General features: G+C 37.3%; 1 protein-coding gene across 3 annotated transcripts in view; it reads left to right on the top strand.

Annotated features, from left to right (window-relative positions):
- LOC117664237 (protein zyg-11 homolog B-like) overlaps positions 1-11,594 on the top strand; it is a 12,914-nt gene extending 1,320 nt beyond the window's left edge. The window contains exons 2-14 of one of the 3 annotated variants that reach the window (XR_015733104.1): positions 2,598-2,759; positions 3,342-4,096; positions 5,030-5,170; positions 5,353-5,529; positions 5,999-6,063; positions 7,242-7,341; positions 7,419-7,472; positions 7,581-7,742; positions 7,825-7,888; positions 8,562-8,759; positions 8,844-8,905; positions 9,971-10,068; positions 10,868-11,594. Coding sequence is in view for 2 of the 3 variants with exons in the window: in XM_034415094.3 (XP_034270985.1) it covers positions 2,594-2,759; positions 3,342-4,096; positions 5,030-5,170; positions 5,353-5,529; positions 5,999-6,063; positions 7,242-7,341; positions 7,419-7,472; positions 7,581-7,742; positions 7,825-7,872; positions 8,562-8,759; positions 8,844-8,905; positions 9,971-10,068; positions 10,868-11,055 (2,214 nt within the window). In the remaining variant the exon portion in view is untranslated. Of the gene's footprint in view, positions 1-2,593; positions 2,760-3,341; positions 4,097-5,029; positions 5,171-5,352; positions 5,530-5,998; positions 6,064-7,241; positions 7,342-7,418; positions 7,473-7,580; positions 7,743-7,824; positions 7,889-8,561; positions 8,760-8,843; positions 8,906-9,970; positions 10,069-10,867 lie in introns of all 3 variants that reach the window. The other 2 variants (XM_034415094.3, XM_087889729.1) reach the window with 2 other exon arrangements.
- The last annotated feature ends 1,822 nt before the right edge of the window (positions 11,595-13,416 follow it).

Genomic DNA, 13,416 nt, shown 5'->3' on the forward strand with positions numbered 1-13,416 from the left:
CGGCAATCAGTTTGCCGGGCAGAGGATCTTTAACACACAGGGTTGACTTTTTCTTTATAGAATTCTTGATAGAATTTCCTGAATTTCCAAGAAGTGTTTTAGGACACTGTAGTGTGGGAAGTGTGTCCCAGGAGGACAGTGCCAGGGACCTCATAGCACCAGAAACCTCAGAAAACAGTGCCGAGAGACTCAAGACCCTTCCCCCTTGAAGAAAACCAAGACCCACCAGCTGAAACAGAGCAGCCCTGCTAACAGAGCAGACAATAGAAATACTTAAGTAGAGCCATTAAGGGGAATCAGGCTAAAAATAACTCCCCTTTTCCTCTTTCCTGGCACAATTAAACCCCAGAATAGGAAGGACAAAGCCCCAGGAACAGGATTAAACCATTAAGGCAGGAAGACAGGATTCAGACCTTAACTAAAGGCACATACAAAATCTCATCAAATCACACCAATTTCAAAGGGAAGATGGGTATAAAAATCAGACCACTTTGCTTGCAACCCAGGAACACTCGAGCTGTTTTTGCCTTCCTTCATTAAAGAATCCCACTTTCTGGAAGCTGCTTCGGAATTAATTTCTTTTCAGGGTCCATGGTTTTTCCCAGCTGGGAACGAACTCAGGAAATTTCTTCCAACAGTAGCAATGTAGGGCATGAGCCTAGTCTCTAGTTTTAAGGTAAAGAAGCTACCAGGGAGTGATCATAAGAAACTTCTGTTTTTGCTTCCTGCTTTTTGGGTTAAGATTTGTATCAATAGCACATGACTACTACTATATGAATAATAATTTATTCAACTTGTATCACTGTAGTCACTGAACAACACTGGGTGGCTCACAGTAGTAAAACAAATATCAGGTAGTCCTCGACCTAACAACCACAATCAAGCCCAAAATTTATGTTGCTAAGTGAGACATTTGTTAAGTGAGTTTTGCCCCCCATTTTGCGAACTGTCTTGCCACAGTTGTTAAGTGAATCACTGCAATTGATAACTTAATAAGACGGTTGTTAAGTGAATTTGGCTTCCCCATTGTCTTTGCTTGTCAGAAGGTCACCTGATCTTCGGCCATAGCAACAGTCATAAATATAAACCAGTTGCCAAGCATCTGAATTTTGATCACGTGACCATTGGAGGTGCTGCAAAGGTCGTAACTGTGAAAAACGGTCCTAGGTCCCTTTTTTCAGTGCTGTTGTAACTTTGAACGGTCACAAAATGAACTGTTGTAAGTCAAGGACTATCTGTACATAAAATCAATAAAACATAAAGATAAAAGATGTCAACCATGAGGAAGCAAGAGCCTCTGCCTTGCCGAAAGCCTGGGTGAAGAGCCGGGTTTTCAAAGCCATGTGATTTTTAAGGGCAGCCCCACATACATATTATTGCAGTAGTTAAGTCACAAGGTGACTAAGGCCTCTTGATATAGGAAAGGGTACAACTGAGGCACAAAATGGGCAAAGGCCTTTATGCAGGATTGTGACTCCAGGAAAAGCCCCAGGTTGCATAGCAAGCTTGAAGAGGGAAGGTCAAAGATGGAATATTTGCAGATCTGGGCAGTTCAAACAGCCACAGCCACTTGAGTCTTGGTAGGATTGAGTGGTCTAAAGTGTTGCTTTTCAGTGGGCTGTGGTTCAGTGAGGATCTTCTTTAAACATAAATAATGTTTATAGTGGTGATAAGAGCATTTTACAGAGTTTAGCTTTTGGCAATACAAATTAAGTGAAACTAATGCTATGGGGGCTTGAACTGTACAAGAAACTCAATTGAGTCCTCTGTTAAGAATTTAAAACTTCTGTCTGAAACGTGGATAAAAGGCAATGAACTAACGTAATTTTGTTGCTCAAAACACACCTCTTCCAGGTGGCATTCGAGTCCTGATACTATACTGATTTGGTTATATTTTGGTACCATTAATTTTATTTTATTAAATTTCCACTACCTTGGGGGCCTTTTATACTCATAGAATCTTCGAGATTTTACTAATATTTTATATAAGCTCTTTCAGCAGAAATATCTAGTTTCAAACCACAGGTGAGCCGCTTATAAATATAATGAATAAATGGACGAATAAACTGAGTCAAGAGGACTATCAGATACACTGATATAAAGACAAACAGACTACAAGTAGTCCTTGCTTACCAATGGAAATTGGGACAGGGAACTTTGTCACTAAGTGATGCAGTCATACAGTGTGATGCCACATGATTGTACCAACTTATGATGGCAGTTCCAGCAGCCCCAACTGCTGTTAACATTAGGCAAAATTGGCAGGGTCACAGCATTCTGCAGTCATGTGATTGTCTTTTGTGACCTGCCAGCTTTCCATTGACCTTGTCAGAAGTTGGCAGTAAAAGTTTATGGATACAACCACAATTCCAAAGTCCTCATTCAGCATTATCATAACTTTAAGCAATTGCTGAATGAGTGGTCATTAAATGAAGACCCCCTTTAGGTATATGTTCTTGCTGAAGCTGGATAGTTCATTTCTATATCATGTCTATTTCTTGCCTTAGGGTAATATAAACACAACTCAGCAGTGTAATCAATCCTCGGAACATTATTTTCTGGTTGATGTCATGATGTATTTTATGTATGGCAGGCAGAAGCTTCTCCATATTCTCTAGTTGACATCTGTTTGAATGTCTTGGTTGCTGATCTGGCAAAATTCTGTACAGAAAGACCAGATGGATCGCTATGCTTGAAAGAATCTCAAAGGCTTCCACAAGAAGTAGCTGATCGATTGCTGCAAACAATGGCTTATCAAGGTAAGAGATTTCTGGGCCAGAAGAGACAGAATGTTAACAAAGTGGGGTTCTGAATATGGGATTGCTCATAAATTAGAACTCGTAATTCTGTTTATTTCACATTCCGGGGCTCTAAGGATTCAGGAAAAGTCCATGATTCAGCAGCACGTATAGTTATGCATTGCTTAACAATGGCAATCCAGTCTCAATTTTCATCATAACTTGAGGATTTACTTAAGGTTAGTTTGGACTACTTTGAAAATACAGGTATCATTTATTAATAGAGCTTTACCAGATGGCAGTTCTTAGCTCACCTTGGCTGATTTTGGAAGTTGAATATGTTGGTAGTTAGTGCTGGGATGGGCAACCGCTTGGGAATTTCAGTGCTGTTGGCTACCCTGTGAAGTTGCAAAAAACATTCTGAAAGAAGGCAGTAGTCAACTACTTATGTAGTGCTGCCAAGGAAATGACATATATGCATTATCAGGAATTAACTTTAATTTATGTAAATTTTTATCATTAATATGCAAATAGGAAACAGTTGGACTGATTTCAGAACTTTGCTCGGTCTGATGTATATCTTTTTTTTATCTTTACTGCCAGAGTTGTTAAATGATGGTACTGTGGGCATTTTCCAAGGCAACCAAATTCGTTTGAAGCAAGCTTGTATCCGCAAAGCGAAAATCTCAGCCCAATCCTTCAAGAAGGCTTTCTGCCATCATAAACTAGTACAACTTGATGCTGCAGGAATGAATGAAACTGTTACCATTGCAGATGTTGTGAGTGGATTGAGAAGCAGTAAATGGATCCAGAACAATCTCCAGTGCCTTGTCTTGGACTCATTAACTCTTTTTCCTACAAATTCGTATGAAAGATACTTTAGTCAGTTCCCCGGTCTTCGTTCTTTGAGTATTACAAATGTATTGTTCGGGGATGAACATCTAGCAGACGTTGCTACCCTGCCAAGATTAGAAAGCTTGAACATATCCAACACTTCTGTTAAAAACATATATGCACTTCTCGCCTGCCGGAATCATCTGAAATCTCTAACTATGTACAATTTGAAATGTTTGAAAATGCCTACCACAAAATTCTTAGATGTCATAAGAGGACTAAAGTATCTGGTTCACCTTGATATCTCAGATGATCAGCATTCTGGATCCGAGATTGCCTTTTGTTTGCTAAAGCAAAAAGACATTCTGCCTAATCTTGTATCATTGGACATTTCAGGGAACAAATCCATTACTGATGAAGCCGTAGAAGCGTTTGTCAGACAGCGGCCGCGAATGCACTTTATAGGTTTGTTAGGTACAGCAGCTGGATTCACAGAGTTCCTTTCAGGACAGGGAAGCTTGAAGGTTGGGACCACTGAAATGCACTGCAACTACAGTGATAATTGATAAACCAGAAGATTGCATGATTTGAAAACCTAACCGTAGCTCTAGTTAATTTATTTGCAGCATAGAACTAATAACATTGATACTACTAAGGTTTCTTTCTTAAAAATGGTTATATTATTAAAAATGTTTAAAGAAAATACTGTAACTAAATAGCTAACAACTTTCTTGTACTAACACAAAAGATTTATGACTTTTGCCTGTTGTTCTCAAACCAACAGATAAACCTGTTGCTAGCTGAGAACTTATTTTCCTCCCTTCAACTGAAAAAAGATCTGATTTAATATTAACAAAACCCGAAGTTTGATTTTTATGTCATTATACAAATGCTGGGAAATCCCTGAAGTTCCTCCAAAATGTAACAGGCTGACCCAGGTTCACTTTTAATAAAAGCAATAGCTAAGTACGGTAAGCCATAGATTTGGTGGGAAAGTAATATATTGTGTATCTCAGAACCTTTAGATAATTTTTGTCTAAAGACGGTTCCTTGTCAGCCTTGCTGATTAACTCATAATTCAGTACAGCTTAACTATTTCAGCCTAGGGGAATGGAGAAGAGTGTCAAAAGTGATTTTGTGCTTTAAAACAGGGGTCCCCAACCCATGGTCTGTGGACTGGCACCAGGCCATGGCATGCCAGAAATTGGGCCACACAAACAAAGCCCCATCTGTGGGATGCAGCCAGAATGTGAAACCACGCACCCGACAGTCTACAGAAAAACCTCTCTATGGAACCAGTCCCTGGTGCCCAAAAGGTTGGGGGCTGCTGGTTTAAAAGTATTACTTAGGATTGGGTGTTTGCCTTCCAGCTTTATTGTTGCACAACTCATGCTAATTACTACATTTATTCTGATCAGAGTTAACACTAAAGGAATGAAATCTTTGTATGTTGAAAGGTATCGGGAGGAGAAAATGAAATGCAGATTTTAGAAGCTCTGAAACGCTACAATGAAAGGCCAGTATTTGTGAAGGAGGCCTTCTTCCATCTTTTTCTGCAAACCTGTTTTATGAAAATTACAAAGCCTGAAATTTTAAAGGTGAGGGAGTTTAATTTGAAAGAAATAATTGTTTGCCAATTGTTGAAGTTTGACTATATTCAATAAATATCATTATTTAAAATTTAAAGATACAAATAGGTTTGTGTTCTTTGATTTTTTTTTTTCTTATCAAACCATATAATATATTAAAGTTCTCATTACTGTTTCTTTTCATCTCGGAGCTTGTGATTATTGGAATGAAGAATCACCCTTTGGATTTGGCAGTACAGTTGACTGCTAGTGCCTGTGTCCTTAATTTAACTAGGCAAGGCCTAGCAGCAGGCGTGCCTGTTCGTCTCCTCTCCAGTGTAATTCAGCTGCTCCTTAAAGCCATGGAAACATTTCCTGAACAACGGCAGGTAAGGATATAAAGTAGGATATCCTGTACAAACACACACACAAGTTTGCACAAATCACTCCTAATATGTACTTGGTGCAGTTGATTTTGAATTTTTTTGCTGAGTGGAAAAACAGACCCCTTGGAGGTCCTGTTTCATTGCCAGAGACAATGGACATACATTGGATTTTTTTCACTTACATTGATCTTTTCTGGGAGAAAAATGCAAAGCTTTTGCTTGTGCTTTTCATTTATCATATGCTGCATAGGATTCTGTGGCCTACCCATTGCTTCTCCCTACCTGGATTTACACACTCCCAGTTGTAAAAGTTGTTTGATATGCCATTCAAAAGCATTAATTCCTTTAAGATTCAAAGCACTAAAAGCATACACTTCTTAGTTGACCATTTTATGAACAACCAGTAATTCAAGTTCTGAATATCACATTTTCATAAAATTGAACTCTCTTTTTTTTCCTTCTTTCCACACAGCTCCAGAAGAATTGCCTTCTTTCATTATCTAGTGTCCGGATCCTCCAAGATGTTCCATTTAATAGGCGAGTGACATTCTGTTTGAATGTTTCACAATACAAATGGTCAACTGAAAGTGAAGCCTTAATCTGGATGAAAGAGGTTTTCCTTTTTATGCATTAACATTAAGCTATCTTCTTACATACTGTACATCCCATCACCAAATTAAAATTCAGACCTCTGCTTTTTCAAGCATGTATATTCATTGTTTACTAATCTCCTCTTTTCCTAATGAAAACACTGACAATGTTGAGTAGATTTTCTGTTCTAATGCTCATTCTATTTCAATTTAAATTCAATTTAGATGTGATGCCAATAAACTAAAACACTGTTTTGTGGAATTTTGTGTGACCTCTTACCAAAATTTGGCCCTCTGAAGATATATCATTGGAATGCTAAGAATCTGGACACATATGGAGTGCCATATAGAAAAGCTATTTATACTTGCCTAGTGTTGCATTTATAATCAGATCTCCCATATTAATCCATAGATGGCAGGTTGAAACAAATACTGTACCAGTAATGCATTATTGATGTATCTTTTCTATAATTGTTCATTTTGGACAAAATTTTAAAAATCCCTTAGCATAGCTTTGATAGAGGAACTGTTGTTCAGGGGTTAAAATTTTGTGTGCATGCATTGTAATTATTGGCATCTATAAATAGTAAAACTTGTGTGTACCGGATCATTAATTCAATTTGTTCTGGGGAAAAAATGTGTAAAAAGTTAAGGAATTGTTAGATTGATTTACAAGTGTTCAATTTGCTGATTCAGTCCAAATCAACTATCTGATTCAGGGATTAGATAATTGCTTTGAACTGAACCTCTAAAGTTAATTCTTACAGTGGCAGAGCATATTAGATAGACATATTTAGAAATGTCTTCTTAAGAGAAAAAAAATACAGGCTATTTTGAACCTAATTCAGCTCAATTTAAAATACAATACCTACCAGAACGAAGTATTGTGCATGTCATATTCCTGTGTTGTACATAATTCTTAGAAAATGTAGTTTTTAATCTTATTTATTTAGAATTTTATTAACTAGATTTGTAAGGCACACCACTTCAAACAACTAACAAAAGAGTTAGCAAACAAAAGTTTGCACTTCTAAATATAAAAGAAAATAGATTTTTGTTTGTAGATAAATAGTTGCTTAAAAACTGTTGGATGTGATGAAAACACAAAATGTTTTTAAATTGTAGGTTTGTGGCTGCCAAATTTGTTGTTCAGTGGCTTTGTAATCAGGAGAATCAACATATACAAAGAATTGCAGTTAATGTAATCTCTATCCTGGGACTTAAGGTATGTGGCTTTACTTTTAATCCAGTATTTTCCTTAGCTCTCCAGGATATTACTTTAAAAGTCTGCTTTGTTTTTAGCTTTCAGATGAGCAAGCAGCACAACTTTCTGCAGAATTCTACATTGTTGTTGGGGTGAGTCCTCTCTGTCTCCCCTGAATAATAGTTAAGAGGACAAGGGATTTGTACTTTCCATATTTTTATATTGTACAATATTTGTAGTGCTATCTTTTTCCTTTATAGAAACTGCTTGAAATAGTTGAACAAAAAACAAATCAGACTGAATTAGATGCGACTTTCCATTTTACACTTCGTGCGCTTTGGAATCTCACAGATGAAGCTCCAACTATATGTTCACACTTTATGGACCACAAAGGACTGGATCTTTTCTTGCAAGTTTTAGAGGTAAACAAGGCAGCTCTGATAGTACACTACGAAAGATGATAGATAGAACACGACATACATTTAGTTATTTTTTTCTTTACAGATTTTTTCTTCTGATTCATCTATACAACGCAAAGCTCTTGGCCTCCTGGTAAGATCAAAATCAGGTGCGGCATACAAAAATAATTCCATAAAATGAGCATGACTTATTTTTTAAGGTGAAAATAGATCTTTTTATGAGTATTCTTCCTTCCCAGCCACGACAAAAAGTATGAATACCAATTGAAATAAAGAATCCCTCCCCACAAAAGTTTCCATAAGGTTTTCTTTCATTTGTCCTCCAAAGTTCATAAAGCTTTACTTTAATTCATTACAGCCACCCATATAACTTGCAGTCCTCAAACCTTCCTGAAATGAGCCAGCCAAAACATGGCAGTTTTGAGCAATGCAAGTTTTAGGAGCAAATATGCTAAAATAAGAGTAGAATAGATGTATTAAGCTTCTGCAAAATCTATTTCACCTTTAACCCACCACCATCACCAACACAAAATGCAAGTAGTCGCATGTAGCGACTGCCTCATACAGCAACCTGTTGTGGCAGTGATGAAAAAATGACTTTGCAACCAATCCTCACATTTATGACCTTTGCAGGTCTATAAAATAAATGAAAGCTGAAGTAAGATCATAAGCACAGTCAGGGTTTTGCTTAGTGGCCACTTCGTTAATGACTGAGTTGGGGATCACTAAACATGGACTACCTATATAGGTAAATTATCAAATGCTTGCATTTGATTTCAAAGTCTTGTTTTCAAAAGTGTGTTTTTTTCCTATCCTAATAAGAACAACGTGGCGGAGGTGAGAGAGCTGCATCCCAGGCTAATGCAGAAGGACTTTGTGGATCATGTCAGTGAACTTCTGAACAGTGCTGAGATAGAAGTCAGCTATTTTGCAGCTGGGATTATGGCCAATTTGATATCTAGAGGTGAAGAAGCCTGGACATTGAGTCAAAAACTGAGAAGATCTCTTATTGAAAAGCTGGTATAGTGAATTCAGTACTGTAACTCTCTTGAAAAGCATTTTCAAGGTTGCCTGAAGTATTTAAACTTGTATTCTCTGTTACAGCATTCAACCCTTTTGAAGTGGCCAACACCAGAATGCAAGATGGTAGCACTGCCAGCTTATAGGTATAATGTTAAAATAAAACTTGAACAATAATTCTGTACTTACTGCTTGCATCCTTCCATGCTGTCTGCTCATGTGCCAGTAGATTCCTTTCCTGGCATATGCAAGCTTCCCACCTCACGTGATTTTAAAAATACTCAGTTAATTAAGCACAATGAAAAAAATGAAAATCAAATACATTGAGAACAAGATGTAAAACAGAAAGCTTTAATTCACAGGTGTATTTATTGATCTGAAGCTTATGAACATCATAGATTCTAGAGTTTTACCAGACTAAATTAAAGGTCACATTTGTGTACACCTATAAAGCCAAGTGCAGTCAAAGTGCTGGAGATTATTGCTCATGTTCAACTCATTAGAAATAATCCTGCAAATTTGAGTACCCTTAACACCTTAGTTACAAATACTTCCTCTTCCTCTGCTTAAAGTTTAATACAACTTTAATACTAACCAAGATTTCCTCTTAGAAGCTGGTTGATTGGTAAACTCAGATTAATATTATCTCCTACTAATTTGGGTAGCAGTGCAATACTTATATACCAGTGATGGCTAACCTTTTTGTCATCATGTACCAGCGGGGGGAGCACGGGGAAGTTGCGTGTGTGTGTGTGCCCACAGCCATAATTCTATGCACCCCGTCCCCATGCATGCGCGTGTGATCCACCCCCCCCATGCAGATCATGTGATGGCCTGGTAGGCCCGTTTTTCTTTCTTCCCAGGCTCCAGAGTCTTTTTAGGAGTCTGGGGAGGGCGAAAATGGCCTTCCCCACCGTGGAAGCTATGTTCTTCATATAGCTGATTTAATGGGTTAAGCATTTGTGCAAGTCCTGCCATTAACTGTACTAATTCAGGATCGTAGAAACCCAGGCTGCCACCATCAACATATTGCACTAATAGGTAATCATAAGATGTCTTAGAAATGCAAAAGGTTGTTGTGGCTTCATTGACTTCATGATTTAAGAACTTACCAGGATACAAGTACCTGATAGCACAAAATCAATTAATAACAAATGCTTACGTTTATTTTTTATGACTGATAAATTTGCAAAAGATTCTTTAATTATCAGGTCCCTCAAGCCATTTTACCCACTGCTTGACTGCTTTACATTACCTGGAGTACAGATCTGGGCTGCGTGGGCTATTCTGCATGTCTGCTGCAAAACCCGTAGGTATCCTTCAATAAACCTTAAAACTTCCATTTTTTAAAAGATTGATGTTTATTTAACTTTTCAAACTGAAGGTGGGAACTATTGCATCAATTCATAATTACAAATTTAACAGTCCTGCTACCTGAGTTGTACTGGTTGCCAGTCAGCTTCTGGTTGCAATTCAAGATGTTGATTATCACCTATAAACCTACATGGTTTAGGGGTGGTTATTTGTGGAATTGCCTCTCCCATACTCTTCATCATTCTCTGCACTCTCAACAGGCTCAGCTTCCTTAAAATGCTATCAATTAAGCTGTGTCACCTAGGAAATGAATCTCCTCTGTCACTGCATTTACCTTTTAGAATGGCATTATCTGGAGATCTAAACTCGGATCAGGAGGTTTTTGGAGGGTTCCTTTTAACTGAGGAGTTGATATATAAATATAATATGCCCACCACCCTGGAGATTGAGGAGTTTTTTTTTTAATAGAATGTTCTTTCTTTGAACTTTGTGAAGCTGCCCAGAATGATTTTGAAGTTGGGCAGCCTACATACAAATGAAAAATTAGAGTACTTACGAACAATGGGAGAAAGATGTATGTGAGCCTGACAGATATTTCCAAATCACTGAAGTGTCTTTGCCTTATATCTGAATCTTGACTGGAATTGTAAATCAGCATGATTTGCAGTTTTAGTGATATTGTAAACAAAAGTTGATTATGTTGCAGCATGCAATGTTTTCTACATACCCTCACATATTTTAACATTGTCATGTTTATGTTGAAGATGTTAATTAACAGTTTTATTTCTCCTTAGCTGCCAAATACTGTGCAATGTTAATAGAAGAGAATGGACTACAGCACTTATATAATATCAAAGAAAACGACCAGAGTGATCCTGATGTCCGGTATTTAACAACTAAGATATTAAGTTATGTGGAAACTCATGTGAAGTATTATGGGAAGGCTAAACATCTAAAAGAGCTACAAGGCCATTCAGATTGATAACTGAGGTCATATCTCTACTTCTGCCATATAGTGTTGACATCTGTACTGGTGATCCGTTTCACAATCCTTTTTTTTTTTTATCAAGATGGCCCTTCTTGTATCTTTTTCAAGTCTTCTGTAACTTGCTTTAACTTATGGCTCTTGTATATTGACAAATGGAGCAGAGGACCAACTCTATAAAGAAAATTGGGCTTGTTTCTACTAAAACAATGAGTTTGCAGCAAACAATCAGGTCAGTCACAAACTACAGTTATGAACTTGTGCAAATCCAAAGAAGAAATTCTGGCTTTAGTCTATTGTACATAAATGTTTGCCATGATGTAAGCATAAATCACTTTGTTACTGTATTTTTTTCTGGATATACAAACTATTTTTCTATGAGTGGGAAAAATCTTTCAAGAGACTTTTTAAATGTTATCTATATAAAAAAAGATACGTTCTGTGATGGTATTTCAAACTGACTGCTTGTTTCTGTCTTTAAGAAAATTGGTCATAATGCAAAATAAAGCTTTCATAAGGTCATATTCAATAGATGGTAGCTAACCATGTAAAAGTGAGTTTTATTTTTGCTGTTCTTATTGGTTTCATTGAGTGTAACATTTACATTCTCCCAAAGTGGGTAGCTTGGATTAATTGGTGTAAGAAAAATACAGTAGATGGTGAATTTATCTTATGGGAAGTTGCTAGTACAGTTAAAGCAATATATCTGAGGAAAAATGGGGGAAAGGAAAACTTATGAGGAAAAATCATCAGTTAAACTATCTCATGCACTCTAGAATACTGTTAAATAGTGCTAAAATAGGGTGCATTTTGACCATAACTCATTAATGGAAAGGGAAAAGTCAGTGTAGTCAAATGTTTTTATCTTTTCTACTGCTAATTATTAGTCAGTCAAAGCTTATTTCAATTAAAGACCAATATAGAACAAACAATTATTGCAGAATGGGGCCTATTTGCAAATGTAAGCACAAGAATTTATGGATTTTGTCCCCTTGTCTCAGAAAGATCTCTAGATCTCTAAGCACAACATTCCTGGATGTTCTCACAACTCCTAGGCAAACTCCATCCACTTTCTTTCAAAGCATGCCTTTTCTGTGCTGATTTACTTAGGAGAAGGAAAATAGCAAAATCCCCCCACCCCCCCACTTCTCTTCTGTAGCTAAATGGACAGTAAGAGTTGGGAATCTGTGTGCTGGATATAACACCTTTGAGAATGAGGGGCTGATTGGATAATCAATGCAAGGATCATTACCAATATAAAGGAAAAGAACTATACAGGAGGTGAAACCAAAAAGAGAAGGAATGAAATAATTGAAATCTGCTGCTTTTTACTCATTGGTGGTTCTTCCAGCCAGGGACAGAGAAGGAGGAAATATGTAGGTAGAACAGAATAGAACAGGTAATAAAAGCGCAACTCAGATAATTTTCTCCCCACCCCACCCCACCCCCAAAAATAAGTCAACATTCTAATTTGCCTCTAGCTTCTGCTATTTGCACTTATTTATTTCCTGGATCACCAATTCCAGACTCCTGAAATGGCAGGAGGATTTTCTCCTGTGGCAGAAAAAAAAGGCAAAAAGAGCCAAAAAGCACTTCTTTTGACGTTGACTAAGAAGGGAAACCTTCCTGTTCTTGACTGTCCCTTTAACAGACTTTCCCAGTGACTTTTAACATGTGTTCTAAAATTGCTAAGGTTGAGAAACACTGATCAAAGCAAATCAGATTTCAGTGACAGCTCAAACTTTACATCCTACACACCTACCTACTTGTGCATTAGATTTGCGGTCCCTAATGTGGTATACTTGCCTGTCTTGCTTGACGTAGCCCCACTCTATTTTATTTTTGATTTTATTAATGTCCATATTTTATAACTAGTAGACTTCTTCCTGAACCGCCTTTTCTAGTTTGACAGCAACAAACATGTTTGGTTAATAACCTCTATAAATAAAATTAACCACACCAGATCTTACTAAGTCCTATCTTAGTCCAGCATTTTGCTCCTCACAAAGACCAGGGACCTACCTTTGTGGTAGTCACAAGTAGGAGGTCAAGACATACCACTCTCCTCCTGCTATTGCAACTGGTAATTGGAGAGGTTCTCAGCTCGCTCCCATTGAATCTCAAAATTAATAGCCAACAATAGATCAGTTTTCTATAAATTTATCCAACCCCCTTTTAAATACTTCCAAGTTAGTAACAGCACAACTTATTTATTAAATTTGTTTGCTGCCCATCTGACCACAAGGTGACTTTTGTGACATGTTTTACAGGCAAATGGTGTTGCATAAAGCACGTTATTTTATCTGTGATAAATTTCCTTCTGATCAATTTTATTGAATGAACCCTAGCCCAGAGAGA

Source organism: Pantherophis guttatus, chromosome 3, assembly GCF_059756535.1.
Source record: "Pantherophis guttatus breed Tessera chromosome 3, ASM5975653v1, whole genome shotgun sequence".
Classification (NCBI taxonomy): Eukaryota; Metazoa; Chordata; class Lepidosauria; order Squamata; family Colubridae; genus Pantherophis; species Pantherophis guttatus.